Source organism: Galeopterus variegatus, unplaced genomic scaffold, assembly GCF_000696425.1.
Source record: "Galeopterus variegatus unplaced genomic scaffold, G_variegatus-3.0.2 Scaffold1487, whole genome shotgun sequence".
NCBI lineage: Eukaryota > Metazoa > Chordata > Mammalia > Dermoptera > Cynocephalidae > Galeopterus > Galeopterus variegatus.
The window spans coordinates 168,533-193,315 of record NW_007727598.1 but is presented as its reverse complement, the minus strand read 5'-3'; the positions used below and the strand labels follow the sequence as shown (position 1 = coordinate 193,315).

The 24,783-nt window shown below is 36.6% G+C and overlaps 1 protein-coding gene across 4 annotated transcripts in view; it reads right to left on the bottom strand.

Moving 5' to 3' along the window:
• Positions 1 to 22,754, bottom strand: part of MYO5A (myosin VA (heavy chain 12, myoxin)) — a 124,597-nt gene extending 101,843 nt beyond the window's left edge. For 2 of the 4 annotated variants that reach the window (XM_008577317.1, XM_008577319.1), the window contains exons 1-5: positions 22,648 to 22,736; positions 19,183 to 19,354; positions 17,318 to 17,462; positions 6,700 to 6,856; positions 1,126 to 1,269 (exon numbers count right to left, since the gene is read on the bottom strand). In XM_008577317.1, the coding sequence (XP_008575539.1) occupies positions 1,126 to 1,269; positions 6,700 to 6,856; positions 17,318 to 17,379 (363 nt within the window). In that variant the 5' untranslated portion in view covers positions 17,380 to 17,462; positions 19,183 to 19,354; positions 22,648 to 22,736. Of the gene's footprint in view, positions 1 to 1,125; positions 1,270 to 6,699; positions 6,857 to 17,317; positions 17,463 to 19,182; positions 19,355 to 22,647 lie in introns of all 4 variants that reach the window. The other 2 variants (XM_008577316.1, XM_008577318.1) reach the window with 2 other exon arrangements.
• Between the last annotated feature and the right edge of the window lie 2,029 nt (positions 22,755 to 24,783).

Below are 24,783 nucleotides of genomic sequence, written 5' to 3'. Positions count from 1 at the left end.
TTACTTACTCACCTATCAATCAAATTTCTACTATTTTGACTCAATTCTCTCTTAAATCTACCTACATCTCACCCATTCTTTCTTCTGGCTACTAAATCTGATGCTTTTCACAAAAACCTATAGAAGTGTCTGTGTATATTAACACTGCTCTGTCTGTACCTAGATATTAGAACAATGGAGGAGAGTGACTATTACCTTACTATATAAATTAATTATTATATTTTGGGTGGCCACAAACCAGACACAACCCTAAAGTCAAAGCCAAGGTAGCTGCAGGCTGCCCAAACTCATGACTTTCTATATGTCCCAGACACTTTCAAAGTCACAGCAGACTTAGACAATGGAAATTGTGGACCCTGCTACATGGCAATGCTGGGGTATTTGAACCTCAATGGAGTGGGCATACAATTAAGGGGTAGATGCAACCCCTGATCTCACAGCATGAGGTATGAAGTGGGTTATCAGGAACCCTATACTGGGAGTTTTCCAATGATAAATCCACACTTCCTTAGTATGCCTGTAAATACGTAAATATACGCCTGCAAGTGTTGTAGATGTACAGAATTTCGCACTTTCAGATCAACAAGGACCAAGAGCATGTGTGAATGCAAACCCTAAACAGATGCATCAACTGAATTTGTTTTTTGATAGTTCAAAACTGGGTTGTGAAGATTTTTTTAACTCTCACTATTCGATCTAAACAATATCGTATTCTAAGAGAGGAGACGAAGGAAGAAAAGTAGACAAGGATAATTTTTTGTTGTTGTTTGAACTGAGTTCAAACTGTAAGTTACTGAAGGCATAGATCAATGCCCTCCCTATCAATTGGAAAATATGAGTAACAAGTCTAAACTAATAACACCTCTTCTTAACTAAGCATCCGTAAGGAAGAGTCAAAACCATTAAACCTACATCGGTGCCCAATCCCAAAGACTATTATTCTCAGAGGTATTCCCCTGCCTCTGACAGGTATCATTTTGCATGCTTCAACCCAATTATGGTTTGTAGCAATATTGTCATAACATGCTCAAGAGTATCTAAGAATAAAATGCATACCAGCAAGTATGGGCTCTGCAATTAAATGGCAATCTAACACAAGAATATATGTGTATGTGTCTGGCTTACCTGGAACACCACTCTGGATTTCTCTAAAAGGTAAGTTCTCATATTGGCACCAATGATTCGATATCTCTTATCAAAACCAATCTCAATATACTTCCCAAAACGGCTGCTATTATCATTCCTGGTTGTTTTAGCATTTCCAATTGACTAAGAAGCAAGGGAGAAAATAAGATTTTAGAAGTACAATTCACGGCATGACATTTACAGAGTTTGTTCAGGGAGGGAAAGGACTGAGTAGAACAAAACTCCTTAAAATGAATTATTTTAAGAACAGAACCAATTCTGTCCCTACAGGCACAGATATATGCTTTTCCCCCAGCACAACCACACAGATATATACTAATAGTTCTTATTTGTCTTGCTATTCTCACAAAAATGATTTTAAGAAACAGCAAAGGTGAGCCTAGCAGCTGGGAGATTTTCACACACCATTTGGGGTATCAGAACATATGCATTCATGCCAGCAAAGAAAGAGATCAAATGGGATTAGAAGTTGCCAAAGCATGAGCCTTGTTAGTCAAGCATCAAGGTTTTCATATCTTAAAAAAACCTTGTCTGTTTTATATAAATAAGATGGTTCAAACAAATTAATATTTTCCTGGAAATAATGCTCTGGTATTCAGGGTCTCTTTAGCCAGAAGTTTCTATCATCTTATCCTGTGTCAACAAAGGTCCAGTAGGACTGCTTATTAGCAGAGTATTAGTATTACCCTGTCAATTTAAACACCATTTTAAGAAGCCAGAGCAAATAAAATTTGGTTTTGGATTTTGGTAGTTGTACCTAACTTGCAAAACAACTGCTACAAAATGCAGATAATGTAACTTTCTGCTAAATTTTTTATATAACCTTAAAAATTTAAATGACATATGTCTTCTTTCTGATTTAGGTAACATGCTTATATAAATTTTCCTTTAAAGCAAAGCAAAAAAAAAAAAAAAAGTATAGTTAGAAAAGTGTTAACACAGTGCATATATTATATGTTTAATAAGGTAACTTCATATAAGATTAATATCTTCACTTGTGCAAAGCCTGTATTAGGATTAGTATATAGAAACCATATCAGAGATAAAGATGTGAAAATATTCTGGAATTTTAAAATTGCAGTACAAATATAAGTGATGAAAACAGTAGTAACATAGCCACAAAAGTCAACACATTAGATTCTCTGATCAATCAAAGAAAATGTACTTTCACTTTCTCAAGTGGAGGGCAGATATCATCCTATTTTGTTTTGGAAATGAGGACACTGCTATATTTTAGATTAACACTTTAAATGCTTTTTTTTTTTTTTTTTAAAGATGACAGGTAAAGGGATCTTAACCCTTGACTTGGTATTGTCAGCACCACGCTCTCCCAAGTGGCGAACTGGCTATCCCTATACAGAGATCTGAACCCGTGGCCTTGGTGTTATCAGCACCACTCTCCCAAGTGAGCCATGGGCCTGCCCTTAAATGCTTTTTAAATAAGAAAGAGTGGAAAATATATTCCCAGCAAAATTACAGAGTTCTCTAACAGAGCCTGAGATAATTTAACTATACAAACATTTAATAAGATATTACCTACCATGATATTATAAAAACCATAACACACATAACGAAAAGTCTCCATATAGTCCCACTATTTCTATTTTGTTTAGGAAAAAATTAATTATAAATGAAGAATTTTCTCTCAACACACTATATTCTGTCAAGGAGCAGATGAAAGGTTACATGCAGTAGAAGTAGCAGCAACAGTAATATTTATTGACTCCTTACTAGTCCTACATACTTCCCTGCCAGTAAGTATGCAAGCTGCAGAAGGCTGGTCCACAGCTTCTTCTCCTTCTCCAATTCTTATCCCACCTTTCATATGTCATCTTTTTCCCTTCTACGTACACTAGGAGTCAAGAGTGGCCAACTTGAGCCGGCCCGGTGGCTCACTCGGGAGAGTGCGGTGCTGATAACACCAAGGCCCCGGGTTCGGATCCCATACAGGGATGGCCGGTTTGCTCACTGGCTGAGCGTGGTGCTGACAACACCAAGTCAAGGGTTAAGATCCCCTTACTGGTCATCTTTAAAAAAAAAAAAAAAGAGTGGCCAACTTGAGCCGGCCCGGTGGCTCACTCGGGCGCGTGCGGTGCTGATAACACCACGGCCCCGGGTTCGGATCCCATACAGGGATGGCCGGTTTGCTCACTGGCTGAGCGTGGTGCTGACAACACCAAGTCAAGGGTTAAGATCCCCTTACTGGTCATCTTTAAAAAAAAAAAAAAAAAAGAGTGGCCAACTTGCCAAAAGAATACTTCATTCTGTGAGAAGATGCAGTGAATAGGCTAGGGTTGAAACAGCCCCTTTTGTCTTTGAGTAAAATGTATTTAAACACAGAGCAAGAATGGTAGAAGGAGTGAGTGAAATAGAAGTCTGAAGAACTGGGTATTAGACCAGGTCCAACTACCAATTTGCCATCATTTAATCCCTCTGAGAAGCATTAGTGTCTCCAAGTATAAATTGACTAGGATGGATGAGCTCTAGGGTTCTTTTCAGAAATAAAATCATATGATTCTAAACCCTGAACCTGATATGGAAAGAAAGTTTTATATATAAATACTAGCTTTTGTCCATCCCCTAGTTGCTCCCTCTGCCTTATAAATACAGGTTGAGCATACCTTATCCGAAATGCTTGGGACCAAAAGTATTTCTAGAAGTGTTATTTTAGAATATTTATAGAATACATACTGGTTGAGCACCCCTATTCTGAAAATCTAAAATCTGAAATGCTCCAATGAGCATTTGAATGTTACATCAACGCTCAAAAAGCTTCAGATTTTGTAGCAGTTTGGATTTTGGGTTTTGAGCATGTACTGGTTACATGCTCAACCAGTACTGTATTCATGACAGAGTCCCTAATGCTATTTTCGTTTCAATCAGCAAGAAATTGCTAAAAGATAGGAGAAATATTGTGATCTTAATTTTACTATTATTTTAGTGAAATGCTGCATGAGTTATTTTTCTTTACTAAATAGAGATGAATGTCTTTAACTATGGTTATTGAAAATAAAAAAGAACTATTAAGATCTAGCGTGCCCCAAGAACCCCCCCATCCCCACCTTCTGATAAAAATTTCCAAGAAAAATAAAGTAGATAAAATAGAGCAAAAAGAACCACTCTTCTCTACATCATTCATATTTCACAAAAGGAGCCTATGTGGAGGATGAGAAATTTTCTTTCTAAAGGATAATGTGCAAATCGCTTCAGCCACTATGTGTGATGTTAACCGTGTAGGATGCTCATTATCCATTGAGGACTTTCATCAGATCACTGGGGACCTGGACATCACTTTCTTGACATCACAGTAAAGGGCTAGGATATAGAAACATAGTCTTGAAGCAGGTTTAAAGCTACAAATTTTCTAGGCTACAAATTCCATATTTTACCTGTGTTTTCTTCCAGTAACTATAAACCCTTTGTCACCATTCTTAAGCTCTAAATTCTACTTTAGTCTTTCAAATTGAGATGCCCTCTTTTGTAGTTGTTGAAAATTAGTTCTTTAACTCTACCAAAGTTTTCTTAATCCAAATTCGTGTAGACTAAACAATAACATAGAATGAAGTAGCTAAGTATAAACTGATCCCTTCATCTTTTTTCTGTTCATCCCAGCAAATGGAAAATTCCTTACAACTGCGTATTAAAAAGTAGTATCTATGGTCATTCCAAATTTTTAATATAACTCCTACTAACACAACTCAAATCTGTGTTGTAGAAAAATGAATGCAGCTGTTTTTGAAAAAAGTCATAAAATAGTTCATTCTACTTTTGACAAATTCTAGAAGGTTCATTCGAGACAAATTATCCTCACAAAAACTTCAAATCTTAGTATTATAAGGTCCGAGTCTAGAAGAGCTGGGACTCCCTAATGCCATCATAATCAAAACTTTGGCATATTCTACCATTAGAGACTAGAATGAACTGAACTGTTGCCAAATACCAAGAATTTGTTATCATAACCCAAACCAGTGAAAACAGTGGTAGGAAGCAAAGTCCTATTGTTTTCTGACCTAAAACTAAAATTGGTTCCATAGATTGTATTTCCCCAGTATTAATACCAGTGGCATCCATCACTATATCTATAGCTTAAATTCTTTCGAAATCTTAGTATTTGCTTAAAACCTTCACTACTCTCTTTTGTCACAAACATCTGTTTCTTCCTGTCCATGCTATTTCAGAAAACCTTTCCAGTTTTCTTTCCATAGCACGCCCAGGAGTAGGCCTCTCAAGAGACTTCCCCAGCATATCTTGTCTTTCAATCCCAAGAATAGAAGTCCTGCTGCTCTAGAGGGCAGCCCTATAGACAAAAGGTCACAGCATTCTGTTTTAAAGTCTCACACAGCACTGCAAACCAGGCACAGTTACCTCTGGACAGATTATTGCAAAAACCAGTTATACCACAGGTTCATCAGGCCAGTTTTAACTCCATCTGTGTTTAGGTGACAAATAAAGCTTGACAAAGGAAAAAGACAGGAATAAAAAATGCTGATTTGAATTTTCAACAAGGTAGGTTTGTTTCTGCATGTCCAAACTAACTTCTCTCCATTTAATTAAACTTATTTTTCTCCATTTAATGGAACTTCTTATAATACTATAAATTTCCTAAAATGATATTAATAGACAAATATTCCCTAGTTTCAAATCTTAAAATACTCAAATTCTCACACAACTACTTCCATTTTCTTTGGCAAAGGCATTTCTGCTTTAAATATGTATTTGACTTTTGAAAATCCATCCTTTCATAGCTCTTCCCCTCTTAAGAACTTACAGTTAATTGCATTTCTTTTACAAACCTATAGCTATGTGATGTGCTTGACATAAACAAAAAAGATGTCTATAAGATCATAAGTTAAGTTTACAGTTCAAACCTGGAAAAAATTAAAATTTACAGATAAATGGGTTGGACTAAGAATATAAAATGAATTGCGGGCAAAGGAATAATGAAACTCATTCATGCTTGAGCACAATGAATCCTATGTTTTGGAAGGAGCATTAATAAGAACTCAGGACTTGGGGGAAATGAGTAACCTGTGCTTCTGATACAAGGAACAATAGATATGAGTCAATTAAGAAATGAGAAAGAAATCTGGGAAAATGAAGTACTGCTGCCTGGTATTTAGAAGCATCAATTCAGTTGGTAAGTTAAAAATGCAGGATTATGGGGCCGAGCCCGTGGCGCACTCGGGAGAGTGCAGCGCTGGGAGCGCAGCATCGCTCCCGCCACGGGTTCAGATCCTTATAAGGATGACCGGTGTGCTCACAGAGCTCACTGACCGAGCGTGGTGCGGCTGGTCTCAAAAAGGACAAAAAAAAAAAAAAAAAGCAGGATTATGGGCTAATGTCAATTTCTCGATAGCTGGCCTTTACTCAGAATGTCTATCTTACTGAATTTTCACTTTTCCTAGATCTCTTACTAACATGTAGAAAGTATTTTCCTAATTTTAGAGGCTGGGTGACCCCAAACTTCCCGACACGTGTTGTAACAATCAATTTTTTGAGCATGTTTCTTAAGAAGAGAATATGGTAAGAAGGTTGAGGATGCTGCTGTCTTACCTCCATGATGGGGTTGGAGGCTAAGACCTTCTCTTCAACATTGGCCTCACTGGCAGAACCACTCACAGTTGCAAAGTATCGCATGGCATACTTAGCTGAAACTGTTTTGCCTGCCCCAGACTCTCCGCTTACAATGATGGACTGATTTCGTTCATCCCTGTAAAACAAAGAAGAGTAACTGCCAGTGTGCCCACTTTGGGATATGATTAACATTATTTCCCCTCTGTTCTCATTGATGAGGCACAATGAGTTTCCGCTAGTTCTTACATGCAACAATGTGGAAAGGAACCTAAGAATGGTTTTTCCTAATAAGAATATCTACTTATAAACTTAAATGAACAGAGAGGGAAAAGAGGATGTCAAGCATTAAATTAGAGAGCACTACATCTAAGAATGACTCTGTGATACAGGGTCTCAATTTTTTTGTGCATACATATCTCAAACATATTATTTCATTCCCAGAGAATTACTTTGATATCTTACAGTACTATTATCATCCACCTCAGAAGATAAAAAAAATATTCTTTGGAGTCATAGCAAAGGAATTTAAAAGAAATTTTTGTTTAATTAAAATTACAAAAGCATTTAAAGTATTTCAAACTGTCTACTAGCTAACGATCTATAAAGTGGTATCCTCCACAAACTCCAGCTGCTACTAGAATATCCTTATCACTAGAGAAGAAATAGTACATTTGCTGGCTGGTTTCACTCAAATATGTCAAGCCACAACTCATGTCAGAAGATACTGTGATAGCACACCAATTACTATTACGTTAAAAGATTTATAACAAGAATGCATATCTAAATATGTATTGCATACCAGCAGTACAGTAAAACCTCAAAATGAACCTTTTTTTTCAGGAGGAAAAAAAGGCTATGGAGTCCATCTAGTATTTACCTAGTATTAATCTTCTCAGAACTCAAAGACTATCTAATATTACATCTTTAATTCATTCACACAGTGATGCAAAAACTCTTAAGGATGAACTTGCCTCCAAGACTACGATTTCTTTGATGTTGAGAGCCTATGTCTTCTTTATCTCTAATATCGAGCATCTAGTCCAGAGCCTGACACATCACAAATACTCAATAAATGTATACTGATTGTAAATGAGTAGAACTTTAATGAGCAACCTAGCCTAGAAATAAAGCTCTCCACTTTGGCTACGATTCCTACTAGAAGAGAAACAGAAAATTTCCATTTCCTGAGACAAACCTAGCAGTGGGCTTTAACTCATCAAAATAGTTGAACAAGTACATAAAAGTGGTGTTATGAGTGCCCTAATTTACAGAGACAAGATGACCTCAAAGGTTTTTAGGAGAACTATCTTACAAGGCCACAAAGACAGGGAGGTTGTTCCATTACAGATACCTTTTTATCTTTTAAAAGAGATTTTTTTTTTTTTTTTTTTTTGTCTTTTGTCTTTTTTCCGTGTCCGGCAACGGATCGCAACCCTCAGTGTTGCCCCCGTACCGGACCGGGGACCGGCAACGGGATCGCAAGCCTCGGTGTTGCTCCCGCGCCTCGCTCAGCCAGTGAGCGGGAACCGGTCTGTATATGGGATCCGAACCCTCGGACGGGAGCGCCGCCGCGCTTCCCAAGCGGCACACCATCCAGTGCGCCACCGGGCCGGCCCTTAAAAGAGATTTATTTGCATAACAAATATTTATCAAACACTAGTACTACTTCATAAAATCGTATTAATAGACAAATAGTCCTCTAATTATAAAATAACTAGCATCTTAGAATACTCGTATTTTCACACAAAAGAGAAAAATGGCATTTTCTTTGACAAAGGCATTTCTACTTTGAGTATGTATTAGACTTTCGAAAGTCCATACAGCTCTTCCCCTCTCAAGAACTTAGTTATTGAATTCCTTTTACAAACCTATAGCTATATGATTTGCTTGACAGAAATAAAGAAAGATATTTACAAGATCATAGGTTAAGTTTATAGTTCAGATCTTGAAAAAACCTATTACGACTATCAAATTTATCCAAACATTATGCAAAATACTACAGAGACAAGTTAAATAAGCTCTAAGCCATATCCTCATGTAGTTGATGGTCTAATAGGAAAGATACCAGTAATTCATTATATATACATGTGGTAGGGCATTGAGAGGAAGAAGTGGTGATCAGGGAAAGTACCCTAGAGATGACACCTGAGCAAGGTCTAGAAGGATGAATAGGAGAAAGCAAGCAAGGAATGGGGAAGTCAAGAAGGCAAAGGGGACAACATAAATGAAGGCTCAGAATCCTAAGAACGTGGGAAAGAACAGATAATTCAGTTTAGCTGGAAAAAGAGGTTAGCAAGGATCAGATCATAAAGGTCTTATACAAGATGTTAAGGAATTTGAACTTTACCTAAAGTTCATGGAGTGTCATTGCAGGGTTTTAAACAGGAGAATAATGTCACCCAATTAATAAAATCACTCTGGCAGCAATTTGTAGTAAGGGTGGCATGGGTCCAGATGAAAAATTATAAAAGTCTGAACAAAGATTGTGGTGGTCAGCATCAAAAGAGGCAGATTTGAGAGACACCAAAGTGGTAGAATCAACAGCACTTGGTAATAAATTTCCAAAGTAGAAATTTAGAACTTTTTTAAGAAAAAGGTTCTTGTTTCTTTGAGAAATAAAGGAGCATGCTGCCTTATTTTACAGATGGATTTAGTGCTGATAACACCAAGGTCCGGCCAGGTTCAATCCATGTGCCAGCCAGCAAAAAAAAAAAAAAGATAAGAAAAATATAGTGGGAGTACCCAGTTCAGGCCTAATTCAGTACATCACATTATAGTGCTGGGTACATGGCAGCCTACTCCTGACGCTCTGATTTTCACATTGTGGGGAAAATCAGGAGGACCCAGGTGACACTAAGAAACGGCTAATTCTTATAGAACAAGCTTGCATGTAATCCCAATTTTTATGAAACTTTCTTGAACCTCACATTCACTATTTCACCTTTTGTTTGGATTTCTAGACTGAACTGGGTACTCCCATTGCCTCTGTTTGTTCATGGCTGATTACAAGATGAATCACTCCAGAAAAACAGTTCTCATTGCGGTGCCAACGTCCTCTTTATTTAATCATTTAAACTGTTCTCAGAATTTATCTTTTTCAATACATTTATCAAGGGTCAGTAATCAGCAGTCTTTGGATTCCCTTCCACAATATGATCAGAAAAACAAACTCTTCCCAGGCTGACCGGTTAGCTCAGTTGGTTACAGTGTAGTGTTATAACAACCAAGTCAAGGGTGTGGATCCCCATACCAGCCAGCCACCCAAAACATAAAATAAACTCTTCCTAATTCCTGCATGATCGATTCTGTCAAGATACCTTGTGTGACAACTAACTTGAGAAAATTCCCCCAGCACTCCTTCCAATAGCAATCAGGGTAAGAAATCTGAGAAAAAGAAAATCTTAATGGAAAATGCTACCTTAAACTCTACTGATATTGAAAGGCTATTTCAAGAGCTAATGACAAAATATATCAAAAAATCTAAAAATTCATGTGTAATAGCCCTTTCCTAAAATATGGGGAAGAAGAAAAACATTAAAGGCAATAAAATCAAGGACTGTTCAAACAAATCACACAGACTTTGTATAAATACACACAAACAGTGATGTCAAGCACATGCCACAGATAAATATATTTTCTTTTCTAGGACCTATGGATCCTAGATCCATATGACCAACAGTTTTTAAATGTTTTTAAAGGACCTTTATGTTTCTTTTATTTCCCTAACTTGCTGGTGGAGAGACTTCCCTTTTTTACCATGCTTAGTAGATAACTCCAATATATAAATAAGTACTACTCTTCTATTATATAAATCTCTCTGAATCTGGGTTCTAGTCCTAGCTCTGTCATTTACCAGTTTTATGGCTTTGAGCAATTCCATAATCTCTCTGGGTCATAGTTTTCTCCTCCTTTAAGAATAAATGGCATTTAAGGTCCTTTCAAATTCTCAAGTACTGTGATCTAAAAGTCAAACTAACTATGGGGTTGATTTTTCAGATGTCGGGTTGGCCATAGCCTATACTCTAATCCTGGGTGAATTCTTGGGACCAAAGATAATCAGAACAGGATAGCTCTACAGATACTCAGGTGGTCTTGAATGGCTGTAATTGAGATGGACAACATTTTCCCTCTGGAGGGCCCCTAAATCAGAGGCAGCCAAAATCAATAAAGGGCTACAAAGGGGAAAAATGCAAACTAATCCACTGACCTGTTTTTAAATTAAGAACAGGAAAGAGAAATCGTTGTAAAATAAGTACATACAGTCTATAAAATGTATTTCAGTTCTATGTGGAAGAAATGCCAAAAAGAACGGACAAGTAAGAACAGGAGACAGATAGAAGTAGGGACCCAAGCAGAGACACAGAAGGGAGGAGAATACATAAGAAAGAAATAAAGACATACACAGGGAAAACCAAGAAGAGTATGATAGAGATAGGGAGAAAACAGACAAAGGTAACAGGGATGAAAGTTTTATGGTCCACTTTTTCTATTCATTTGACCTGTACGCTTTAGACTGTTACATGTATGTAAATAATAATTTGTTCTTCCTTGAAATTCTGATTAGCTGATCAGCCAACATTCACAATCCTCTGGGTGTTATTGCTCTTACATTACAAGAACCTTCTTTCTACTTTTGGGATGTAGATATCACTTCAAGGACCTGATAAAATCAGGTTAAGGGACAGAGATGCTCCATACTTCACCAAGAACAAATCAATCTGGAGCACAAATCAAATCTCTGGATGCATGAACCAAAAATTTACAATTTCTGGCTTGGCCAGTCCTCTCAAAGGCCTCTACAATGATTCTAAATAGCCTGGATTCTGGGTGCTTTGGAATAGAGGTAGGGTATTCTGACCTGTTTCAGTCAAAGGTGGTTCCTGAGGCTCTAATATGAACTAAAAGATCACATCTAAAACTACTGCTTCATTCGTTCACTCAACATATATGTAATGAGCAGCAACAATGTACTAACCACTTTTTGGTTTTAAAAGCCTCTAGGGTCATAACCTATTGAGGGAGACAAAAAAGTATACACTTAAAATACAGTGAGGAATAATGGCTACTAAAAAAAGTTCTACCCAGGATACTACAAAAGCATGAAGGAAGGGCATGTAACTAGCAAAAGATATGAGGAAGGAATGTCAGAAAAGGATTTCTAGAGAAGTTGCTGCCTGAATTGACTTCTATATGATAGGACAAAACCAGGTTATGTGGGAAGAAGAATATGAGAATTATACTATGTACAGGCACCTAAAACCCCAGGAAAAAATTATTCAAGGATGAAAGAAATAGATGTTACATTTTAATCTATTTTTCTTTTATGGTAATCAGTGACCACATATCTATTTGACCTGTCCAGCCTTTCCTTATATCTATAAAGGTTTCATTTTGTATCAAGTATATTCTTTTACTGATTTTCTTTTTGAACTTCACGTTTTAAAAATATGTAATCTCTCTAGTTTACCATGATCATACAAAATACTATTCGTATCGTCTAAGACTATCAATTGGTCTTCTATAAACTTAATGAGCATACTTTCAATTCACATCCATGTCATTAACAAGGAAACTAAGTAATGTTGGCCTCAGACCTACTTAACATGAAACACAATTTAATATTTCCACCCATGTTGATGTTAATTCTCTGATAACTACCCACTGGGTGTTGTCATGTACCTTGGTAAAGTGTGCAAGCACCTAGGTCTAAATTTTTTTTAGCTTATAAGTGGGCATATGCACATGAAATAAAATCTAGGGTTTTACTTTTTTGTAGATGATCAGTCTAATTAATCATCTCCCTTTATTTGATCCCTTATTAAAAAGAGAAAATATTCAGTTAGTGTGGTAAAATGCTTTCTTCCAAAGCTGTGGTTTGACAAACTTTCTCTTATTAGAGAGACACTAAGTTTTCTTAATTATAACTCATCAAAATCAAGCTGCTCTGCTCTATCTCTCTGATTTCTACTTTTGATTAGTCCCAAGAAGAAAAGACTTAAACTCTAAAGTTGATACTAGACAATGAGTTCACAATTACAATATTTAGTTTTATTTTTGAAATATAAATACTTACTATGTAAGAGTGTACTGGCAGTTGAAAGCTGTGCTTTAGAGAAGCAGAGAAACTCTTCAGGAAATGAAAACAAGTGTTCCCTAGGGATACTTGCTGAGATCATTCAATTTCTGTCATTCATTTCACGTCAGCCTGAGTTTTCTATTCTATCAGCACAGAGCCTATACAATGATGCCATAACAGAAATAGCCAATTACATTTATTTATAACTTTTACACACTGTAGTGCTCTAATATATATTGTATTTTATTCCTACTGTAACATTATGGGGCAGATAGTTCGCAGTAAGTCCCAAATGATTAGCTCATATAATAAAGAATTCTGAAGAGAAATCATCTACTATGAACTGGGATGTCTGAAAGTAAAACTTGAATGGGATCATGAAGGATAAATATAGATTAGGAAGCTAAAGGAGCATGGAGATGGATATTCTAGGCTGAATAAGAGGTGCAGAAATAAAACTATGCAATGTTAATTTGAGGGAACAGACCTGTTAGAATAGAGCCAGGTAGTTGAAAGTAAGAAAATTAAATGACAAAGAAGAAGGGCTTTGAGGTCTCAGAGCTGGCTTCAAATGTCAGCTCCCAGACACCATTTATTAGCATTATGGCCTGAACAAGTTACTTCCTTCATTTTTTTTTTTTTTTATCCTATAAAGCAGGGGTGATGGTGTCTGCTCCCAGAGATGTAATGAGAATTAGAGGTAACAAGCCTGACACCATGTTTGGCTCACAGTAGGCATCTAAACATGGTAGCTATTAATTAGTATATGTTAATCCACTTTTAGATACAATATATAAAATTTTCCTTATTTGGCAACATGCATTAATTCAAGCCTATCTGCATAAATAGGATACTTGGCACCACAGGGCAGCTGAGTCATAGTTGATAACAGGAGAGATTTTATAATCTGTAACATCCAGCTTCTACTTGGCTAACACACCTTAGGAGAGTGGAGCATTCAGAGACCACGTAACCAAATGAAAGAAAGGGCCGCCCCAAGAAAAGGCCTGGCAATAAATAAAGTCAGGAATATTAAAACCAGATGAGGCTAAAGTGGACGAAAAGAAAATGTAGACATGATGATGACTATGATGACAGAAACAGCTCATAACTGAATATTACTTCGTATTTTCCAAAGTGCTTTTGTATTTATCACCTGATATAACCTTCACCTCTAAAGTAAGAAGGACAGACATTATCTTTTCCTCTTTGGGGGAAACAATAACACAATAAGGTTAGAAGCTTGTCCAAGGTTGATGACTACTGTGGTAGAGCAGAGCTGGGTTGCTACAGCCCACGTCTCCTGATTTCTAGGAAAGTGTATACTATGCTCCTCTGCTTTACTACACAGCTTCTTACCATGGTCTGCACTCCACGAGGAACAAAAAAATGCTTATGCATTAGTCTCCACCAAACAGAAAGATAGCAAGTGCATGCCACAGAATGCTGTAAATGCATAACTAGACCATAGTGAAATTGTTCCATTTTATAGGTAATAAACTGAGATCCAAGGAGACTTAAGCTTAAATAGTTATTGGTAGAGGTTAAACTAGTACAGATCTTTTTCACTATACCAAGATTACTTGCATATAACTAACTTATTTCAACAAAACCCATAAGTGAACCTCAGTCAATAAAATTGGTTTACTGTACCATTCACAACGGAGAGAAAACAGCAAATTAAAGCAATCAATACAACCTAGTTTTAAGAAACAAAATTCAAAAATCTGATGTTTTAAGTAAAATAATATTGTGACTTAGTTGACAGAGAACAATCAGAGTTCCAGCATGAGAAAAGACTAGCAAAATTGTAAAACAAGAATATGAGAAGAAAAATAGACACGGCACTTCACTGAGTTTTTCTCCTCTATAAGTCAACAGGACTATTCAAGTTAAGAAGATCTTCTATTAAGCTATTTTATAAAGTCATTGTTCTCTGTGAGAAGCATGTTTAGAAAAGAGCCACGAGTCAAGGATTGTAGTTATTCCTACCATCACTGGACATATATCTGTCTGGGAAGAATCACTAGTGTCGGTTTTGCTTTGAGGATAGATATCTAAAAAGCCATTTCTACCTTAAAGACCTAAGATGGAACTCCATCCTTTGCTCCCTTCCCCCACCCCCCACACATAACACAACCTGCTCTTCCAGCAATCTTCTCCATCTCAGTAAATGGAAGATTTTGAGTATAGATTTACTCACATAAATGGTAAATATAATACCATAACTGATTAAAGTGTATTTTTAAATTGCCTAAAAAAGAAAACTGAGCAAAGGAAAAAAGACATACAAACCTTCAGTTAACAAATCACACTAAGTGACTGAGTCACAGGCGATAATACTGGGGGTGGGAGGATGATAGGAAAGCAAAGTAAATCTCAGGATAAAATATAAATGTAACACCATTCATGGATTACTAGTAACAAAAATGGTAAGAGCCAATCTTTCATATTTAAGAACAATACTTCAAAGAAGTCATATAATTCCTGAGCAGTATGAAATTTTTCAGAGATTATTTTTAGTGTCTAACTCCATATGATTCCTACCGAGTGGTGCCAAAGTTGTACAGCAATGCTCCAATACTATACAAATCAAATATCGATAGACTTTGCCAACTTAAAAGAAAAAATTATAATGATAAATGAAATTTTCTCAATTTCAAGCTTAAAAAGTAACTTTTCTTAAACTTTAGACACTTGTTACTATTTTAAAGCAGAATCTGGCATAATATGGCATGTTATATAGTGCCAAACTATGCTTAGTCATTTTATATTTAATATGTTAATATTTCAAAGTGTTAGACTAATTGAATTTGAAAACTGGTCTTCCTAGTTATGTAATCTTGGAAAAGTTAGAGAACTTCTCTGTGCTTCAGTTTTCTCATTTGTAAAATGAAGATTGATAATGCTAAACTCAGAAGGGTGCTGTGAGAATAAAATTAGTTAACGAATAGAAGCAATTAAATAATGCCTTGCACAGAGAGAGCACGTGATAACTGTTAGCTGCTATTAGAAATATTAGTATTAATATTATTTTATTATTAAAAGGATATAATGACTTGTATGGGCTTTGAAATAGTTCAATAACTGTCCACTGGTCCAGTCATGTACAAACACTCTCCCTGGCTGGAGAGGATAAAATAAAAACTTCTGAAGTATTAGTTTTCTCACCACTTCATAAATTGCTTGAGGGCTTCCCATATCACATTTATAATACACCAAGTTCTGCCTTGTAGGCTGTAGACATGATATGTAATATTAAATATATAATATTAAATAAATATATAATAAATATAAGTTAAATATATAATATTCTTGTATTCATTCATAGTTTTACATTATACTATATTATACGAGAGTACTTCAAAAAGTTCATGGAAAAATTGAATTAAAAGATAACACGAATCAGGGCCGGCCCGGTGGCGCACTGCTACAGTGCGCCGCTTGGGAGTGCGGCGGCGCTCCCGCCGAGGGTTCGGATCCCACATACAGACCGGTTCCCGCTCACTGGCTGAGCGAGGTGCGGGCGCGACACCGAGGGTTGCGATCCGTTGCCGGACACGAAAAAAGACAAAAAGGAAAAAAGAAGATAACACGAATCTTTCCATGAACTTTTTGAAGACCCCTTGTATTTTATTGCAGTCATCCCTCAGTATCTGTGGGGGATTGTTTCTAGGACCTCCCACAGACACCCAAAATCCACAGATGCTCAAGTCTCTAAAATGGCATAGAATTTGTGTATAATGTATGCATATCCACCATATACTTTAAATCATCTCTATATTACTTATAATATCTAATACAATGTAAATACTACGTAAATACTTGTTATACTATGTTGGTTAGGGAAAAAATGACAAGAAAATAGTCTGTATATGTTCAGTATAGACACAATTTTTTTTTCCTGAATATTTTCGATTTTGGTTGGTTGAATCCCTGAATGCGGATCCCATGAATACAGATGGCTGACTATATTATATTATATTATTATTATTGTCTTGAAAGTACCTTCCCCCCATTCTCCAACCTCAAAATGTTAAAGTTTCATGGTTAATATCAGAGATGTTTTGCAGATGCTGTTCAGGATCACTGATGCCCTCTCATATAATACTAATATTAAAGTTCACACTTTCTTTTAGATTTAACTTTCTAGCATAAAGACAGATTTTTTCTAGCACTTAGGACTTTTAGTTTTGATCTGTCACTCATTGGCTAGTGACATTAGGCAAGTCACTTAATACTACTAAACCTTGATCCTCTCACTCGTAAAACATAACATTTGTCCTTGCCTAGTCACAGGATTATGATGAGATTATAAAGGCAGTTTTTAAAAACTATATGCCCTTTTATAAACAAGAGATTATTTTAATATTTAATAATAATCCAGGCCATCTGAGACAAATTGGTTGGCGCTGCTTATTTCGTAATGACTTACAAGTTGCCATTCATTCTCTTTAAAATATCTGTAACTTAGCAAAGAAGAAATCATCACATGAAATAACAAAGACAGCTTTCACCAACCTGGCCATTTGCTTGTAAGCTTCTTCAGCTACTGCAAAGATATGTGGATCCATGTCGCCCATGTTCTGACCACTATATGCATTAATAATATCTTCTCCATAAATAGGCAGCTGTTCATAAGGATTTATAGCTACTAGGACTATACCTGGGAGAGGGGGACAAAAATGAAAAATAAAAGTCAATAATATCCTAATGGGCACATCAAATTTGGTAGAGACTCACAGTTAACACGAAACGTCATTTCAATTTTAGTTAATATTAAAGCAATAAATTGTTCAAGGATCAAAAGATATTATAGCTTTTGCTTCTGAACCCATTATAAGTAGTTCTAACTAAAACACCATTTAAAAACTGGACAAGGTTGGTTAATATAATGTGGAAATGTTATAAGAACTTTAGATATTTTCATAATATTTAATTCAAAAATTAATGGTCACACCCCCATGACACGTGCAACCACCCCAATGATGACCACTGAGCTGCAGCAAGAAGGGCCCCAGGTTCCTGAGCTGGGGTGGTGAGGGGGGGAGGGCTTTTGCCCCACCCCCCCTGACATCTGCAACCAGCCCAGCAATGACCAAGCCACCATTGGAAGCCCCCTGGTCTCCCCTGTGGGAATGAGGGGTGCCACAGGCCTTGATCCTGCCCCTCCTCCTTCCTCCATCCTATTTCCTTCCCCTTTCCGCTCTCTCCCTTCCTCTCAAATGCTCTGCAACCACATCATAGATTGTAAAAAAATAATTAAAAAAGAAAAAGAAAACAAACAGACAAATAAACAAACAAGTAAGGGAAAAAAACATATATCATAAGTTAGATACTAGTATGGAAAAAGGAGAAAAATAAAGCAAGGGAAGAAAACAGTAAGGAGGGGAAGGAGGATAGTTATGATTAAGATAGAGTGGAATGGGAAGCCTTCAGTGAAAAGTCACATGTATGCAAGAAAAAAATAAATTGAACAAAAACAAAAATTGAGAAAAATAAATATTCAGTTAATAGGGAAGAAGAAGAATTAATATCAAGGATATAAAAGATGAAAATTCTCTTAAGAAGAAAAGGTGGTTGCTCCTGTCCAAAATGGGAGAGTAATGAAGAAATGATGAGCACTGAGTTGGGAACACTAAGCAAATGATCTTAGATGGAAATAAACGGAAATCCACATCTCATCTTCAGAGGAGAGAATGATCAGTGAAACAAAGATAAGAAGTCAGTGGAGAGAAAAAGAGCCAGAGAACAGGGAGAAAATAAAGGATAAGAACAAAATAAAGAAAGAGAAAGATAAAAGAAGGAAAGATGGAAAGGGAGCAAAGGAACACAAACGTACACCCGTGTGTATGCTTCATTTCTAAGAGATATAGAAAGCATCATAAGCTGGGTTGCTGGCAGCTAATACTACAATGAACAGGGGCCCAGGCAGGCAGCAGCAAGCAAGAAGAGCTACCACAAGTCAAGTCAATCCTGCATTTCTAAGTAACTGAGAAAAAGACAACACTAAACTTCTTGAACCTGCTCCAAAGCTAAGTCCTTGGACATCTATTCTTCATGTAGTAGTTTTTGTAAGAGATGAAAATAACTGGTGAATTTGACATTGAATCCGACATATGACTTCTGTGGGGGAAGAAAAAGTAACAAAAGATGGGCCAGTCCTTTTCATCTTGAGCAAAATTATATAAGTTCACAAACGAGTTTATTCAGCGTGACATGCAACTTGGCTAATGAATACAGGTAAATCTTTTTGATAACTCTGAAGTGATTTTGTCTTTAAAAAAAAATCCAACCACAGCCTGCTTTCCCCATGCACAATATTATCATGGCTATGTCCATTAGAGAAAAGTTCACAGTCCACTTGGACAGCAAGGCATACTTACCACAATATGTATAAATAAGTTTGGAATCAATAAAGCGTACTCTGAGATTATGGAGCACAGCAGGCTCATGAAGATAGCTGAGGGCTGTGAGGTCATTTTCACCAACAAGTATGTCAGGGTTTCGTAAATGAGGCAGCTCCTTGGTGTTTGGATCTAGACGGTATTCCAAATCCTGAAAATGCACAAGATATAGCATCTGGATAAATTATGGCAATGAAGGCGAAACAGGCCCATGCACTTCGCTTATTTCATATTCTTGATTTGCATCTCAGCTATTAAATGCATTCTTCTCTTGGCACCTTCTAATATCACAGAAACTGGTGGAAATGGCAAACAATAAAGAGAAACTTCTTTTTCATTAGGCACATTAACTTGTATTAACAATTTTTGCTAATATAGCTTAAGAAGTCATAGCCTACACCTTTTTTACCCAGTTACTGAACCAAAAGTTTTTAATTTATAAGTGAGTGACATCACTCTTCCCCAAAAGTGATAACCTTAATTTAATCATAAGGAAAGAGCATGATGGGACATTCTACAAAACCTTGACCAACACTTAAAAAGTACCATGGTTATAAAAGGCAAAGAAAGACTGAAGAACTGTCACAAGTTGGAAGAGACTAAGGAGGCAGGACAATTAAAATGCAGAGTAGGACCCAGTTTTGAAACAAACAAAAAAAAGTATTAGTAGAAAAACTGGTGAAATCTAAACAAAGTCTGTAGTTTAGTTATAGCAATGTTAATGTCCTAGTTTTGATTACTGTATATTGGCCATGAAAGGTGTTAAAATTAGGGGAAGATGGGTGAAGGGTATATGGGAACTCTATTATCTTTGTAACTTCTGTAAATCTAAAACTATTTAAAAAACTGAGCACAGCTATTTGTCAAATGTCTATCTTGGAGCCATCTACTTTTTAAACTATTTGCAAAAATCCACTGTGGTCAAGTAGAATAACACTTACTGATGGATTTTGGACGTGGCTGGCACCATTGTGCACACAATAAGCACCAGCACGAAACAGCCGCCAGCTTCGTCTTCCACTCCACACCCAGCCCTTCCCCCCATCCTTCCCTTTACGAGAAGCCTCCCGACTTAGAAACAACTTTCCGGCTTCCAGCTTCCGCATTGGTGCAGTTCTCCACCTAATGGTCCCTCCCCCCCTATATTTCACGCCCCAAAGCTAATATAAACTCTCGCAAACCCATTGTTGGGGCTGTCCTTCATTTTAAGGACAGTCCGGCAGATTTCTTTCTTCAATAAAGCTTGAATAGTACCCGGCATCTCGGCTCACTTCCTTTCACTTACCCTAGAGTAAAAAATTCTGTGTTCAAATCCCACTTCAAATCCCCAAAGCCACTTTCTGGCTATGTGACCTCAAGCTTTTACTACTTAATGTCTCTAAGCCTTGGCTTCCTTATTTGGAAAGTAGTGATAATATTGTTAACATGAGAAAATACTGCCCCAAGTGCCTAACATTGTACCTAATGCAGAGCAGATGACTAATAAATGTTGAATAAGTTCATTCGTCAGTTTGGCATTCGAGCCCCTCCCAATCTGGCCTACTTCTTCCCTGCCTTATTCCCAGCTAGTCTCTTCGCCTCAATTTTGCTCTCCTGAAATCTGTCCTCCATACTGCTGCCAGTGAGTTCTCTCTAAAACACAAACCTGGCACCATTCCTGTTTAAAAACACTACAAGCACTCCCATAAGCATACCAGTTGAAGTCCAAGAGTTTAGCATGAAGGCCCTCTGTGATCTGGTTTCCACCCCCATCTTCTTGCCAATACTGTATTCTCACTTCCCATTCCAACAACACAGAACTTGTGTGGTTCCCAAAATACACACTATTTTGTATGCCTCCCTGCCTTTGAACATCTTTCCCAGATCCCTAAAATGCATTCCCCCTCGTCTACTCATTTTTTAGACAGTGCCTCCCTGACCCCTCACCTTCAACAAGCTGCTGACTACTCATTCCTCTCTTCTACTTTTGTTTCTAACATATTTTAATTATAACATGTGCTGCACTATTTGTATGTCCATCTTTCTTATCTGACAGTGACATCAAAGATCATACCTGTAGCCACCTCTTAACATAGTACATACGAGGTACCTTAACATCTATTTGTTGAATTAAGATACACACCTTTCTAAATCTCCACTCCAGTAAATGTGATATTCACTATCTCCATAACACATTCCAATCCTCAAAGGGTCTACTCTTTTCTCTTTGTGAATTCAAATTCTATCTAGCTTTGAAGACCCAGTCAAAATTCTTCTTTCTCCTTGAAGCCTTCCCTATCAAAGCAGCCTATAATATTTCCCTGTATTAGGATCCTAAAGTCCTTACTGTCCTCATAGTATAGCAGAGTGGTTATGAGTACTCACCACGAAGGCAAATTTCCTAGCTTCAAATCACAGCTTCATTCCTTAATACCTATGAAACTCTGAGCAAGTCATTTAAACTCTCTGAGCCTCAGTTTTCTCATCTGTAAAATGAGAAAAATAATGCCCTATCTCATAGCATTGTTGTGAGGGTTAAATGAGTTATATAACATGTAAAGCATCCAGAACCATGTCTGGCACAGAGAAAGTACTCAATACATGTTAACTGTTAGGATAGTGTTACTTATTTGGTAGTTTATCACATATTTATCTTTTGACATCTTTAGAATCATGCTATTGAACTACTCTTTATCTCCTGTATTTTATTTAAATTTTCGTGTATTTATATCTAGTTTCCTTGGCTAGAGTACAAATTCTTTGTTGTTGTTGTTATTTGGCCAGTATGGGGATCCACACCCTTGACCTTGGTGGCATAACACCATGCTCTAAACAACTGAGCTAACCGGCCAGACCTAGACTACAGATTCTTTATAGGAAATTAATGTCACAAAAGTTTTTAAGAAAAGAGTATAACATTCCCTGTCAAATGTAGAGGGGAGATTAAAAAGGGTAGAACTAAGACAAGTTCTTTCATACAGTGAATGCAGACAGAAAAGTATAGACATACAATTGGTTTTAAGCTTTTCTGGTCACTAGCAAAGTGCTTCATATATAATAGCTTCTTAGTAAATATTTATCAAATGATTGGTGGTAGCAAATATCAAATCTTAATTAGGCTGGTGCCTTAGATGATGTTTTCTTAGTTAATATGAAATAATTTTAATGCTAGCCTAAACAAAATCCAGATATTTGGGGGAGGATTAAATGTAAATTTAAACCTGATAATCATAATAAATTCATAGAACAAAATAATGTATTTTTAAAGTGTCTGTTATTTTCACTAACATGTCACTGACAACTATTAGGATAGAAAACTGAGTTTACCATTTTTATCAACTTAGTGAGTAAAAATAGGAGATTAATTTAAAATTCCAATAGGGCTTAAATAAGTCACAATAAACTTACACTTTTGAACTTACTTTACTTTAGGCCAATGACAAGATATAAAAGGGAAATTCTTACCTTTCCCTCTTCGAGGTGAAGCAGGAGAACTTTATCTCCTGGTTTATAATCTTTGAGCAGCTCTGCTGACTTCCAAACTTCCTCAGGATCAGGTATCCAAACCCTGGCAAACTAGAAGACAAAAAGAAAAAAAATTAAACTAGCATATCAATTACTTTACAATGATACATAAAACATACCATGACTTTATTTATAATTAAACAATTTACAAAAAAAGAGACCTTGGCCAATATAAAATTTACTTTTTAAGTTAGTAAACAAAAGTGTTTTTGCCCCAGTAGTACTTACTATTCTCAAAAAGTGTGTTCTGAAAAAATAGCTATAATTAAAGCTTGACTTTGCTTTATATAGTAAATACCATCTGAAAATGCAATTATAGGTAAAAATATATGTATAAAACCTATTTTTGAAGCTCTGGTGGGGTAGGTCTGCGAGTTTAGGCAGCAAAGCCATTTTTTTCATGGCAGGGTTTACAATCTGAATTTTTGACTGTGGTTTTCATCCTGTGCTCTGTACAGCCTCTTATTTTTCAGATATACCTCAGGAGCCACTATGGAGGGGAGAAGAGGAGTAAGCTTGTGGCTTGCAGCCACAGCTATTTTACATACTGGGTGTCTGGAGTTTTCTTTGAAGAAAGAGTTCTGTTTTGCTAATAAAAAAGTTGAAAAAAAATTGTTATTTAGTATTTCGCCTTCATTATTCTATCAAGATGAGTGGAAAACAGTAAAAATGGTACGTTTGGCCAGTAATAAGCTTGGCTCTCGTGAGTTCAATACCATGAAAAGAGGCATGGTAATCATCAGGGGTTTGTTCCTAAAGCAGCAACTCTTTAGCCCAACTAGATGTTCTCTGGATTTAATCCAGATAATTACATGGTCCATTTTGAAGAAAAAGAACAAAATATATTAACATAAACGAATCCTTCAGAACACCTCATTGAAGAAGTGTTTTATGACAGGCCTCTCCAGGAAGGAATTTTCCTTGAAAACATGTGCACATGAAACCTTTAATGCCCGTTATCACGAACAGATCACACATGAAAACAGGACATGCTAGAGTCGGTTGGCAAAGGGAAGACAATCATGGCTGACATGGGGCAGACTGAACCTGGTCTCTGGCCTGTATTTGTACACTTATTTCATGTAAATTTCCTTCTAGATTTCATTTTTTATAATGACCAGGGTGCTAATCCACTTGCAGCTTCAAGCTTTAGGAACATTTGGATTTGACTATGTTACATATGGGGCTACTTCCTGCTGAACTGTGATAATGCAACAGATATTCTAAGTACTGGGCACAAAGATGTTCTAAAAGCTTGTAATATGGCCATTCCCAAGTGAAAGAGAAATTTATATGATCTAGTGATAGCCTTAAAGATGGGAGAAGGAGAGTGAAAAGAAAGTGTGAAGGAAAGTAGAGGAAGATCTGAGATTCTAGAGAATTTAAATTAAATATCTCCTGAAAGAAAAACATGTCAGAATGCTACTGTCCTAGATATTACCTTAACTAATGAAGATTTTTAAGCTTCCTATTGGGAAGCTGCTGTATTATAGTGTAGTAATCTCCAACTACTGAATTCCAGGTCTGGTAAAATTTAAAAAAAAAAAGTTTGGGGACTGCCATAAAGCTACCAACTTCTAGTTTTGCCAAGTAAGATTACAAAACCAGTAAGTGTTAACAGTACTTAGAGATAAATAGTGCGAGGCTAAGGCCTTTACTCTTATCAGAGGCATGATATTTAAATACAAATCTACAATCAAATATCACCATCATTTTATAAAACAAAGGACATTTTAACACTACAACATAGGAAAAATAACCATTACAGTAACATCCAAATCACTTACGATGGTCTTACAAGGGCCTTCAAGGGTCTGTCTTTTCCTACCCCTTCCTATCTCTTAGCTGGAGTCACACGGGCCTTATTTTAGTTCTTCAGGGACACAGGTTTGTTCATGTCTCCAGAGCCTTTGCCTTTGCTATTCCCTCTGCCTGCAATGTAGTTCTCTCAGATCTTCTCATGCCTGCCTCCTTCTCACTATTTAGATTTTAGCTCAGATGTAAATCTCTTCAGAGGCCTTCCCACATCTTTCTAGCTATAATCACTCCCAACTACCATTACTGTTCTCTATTTTA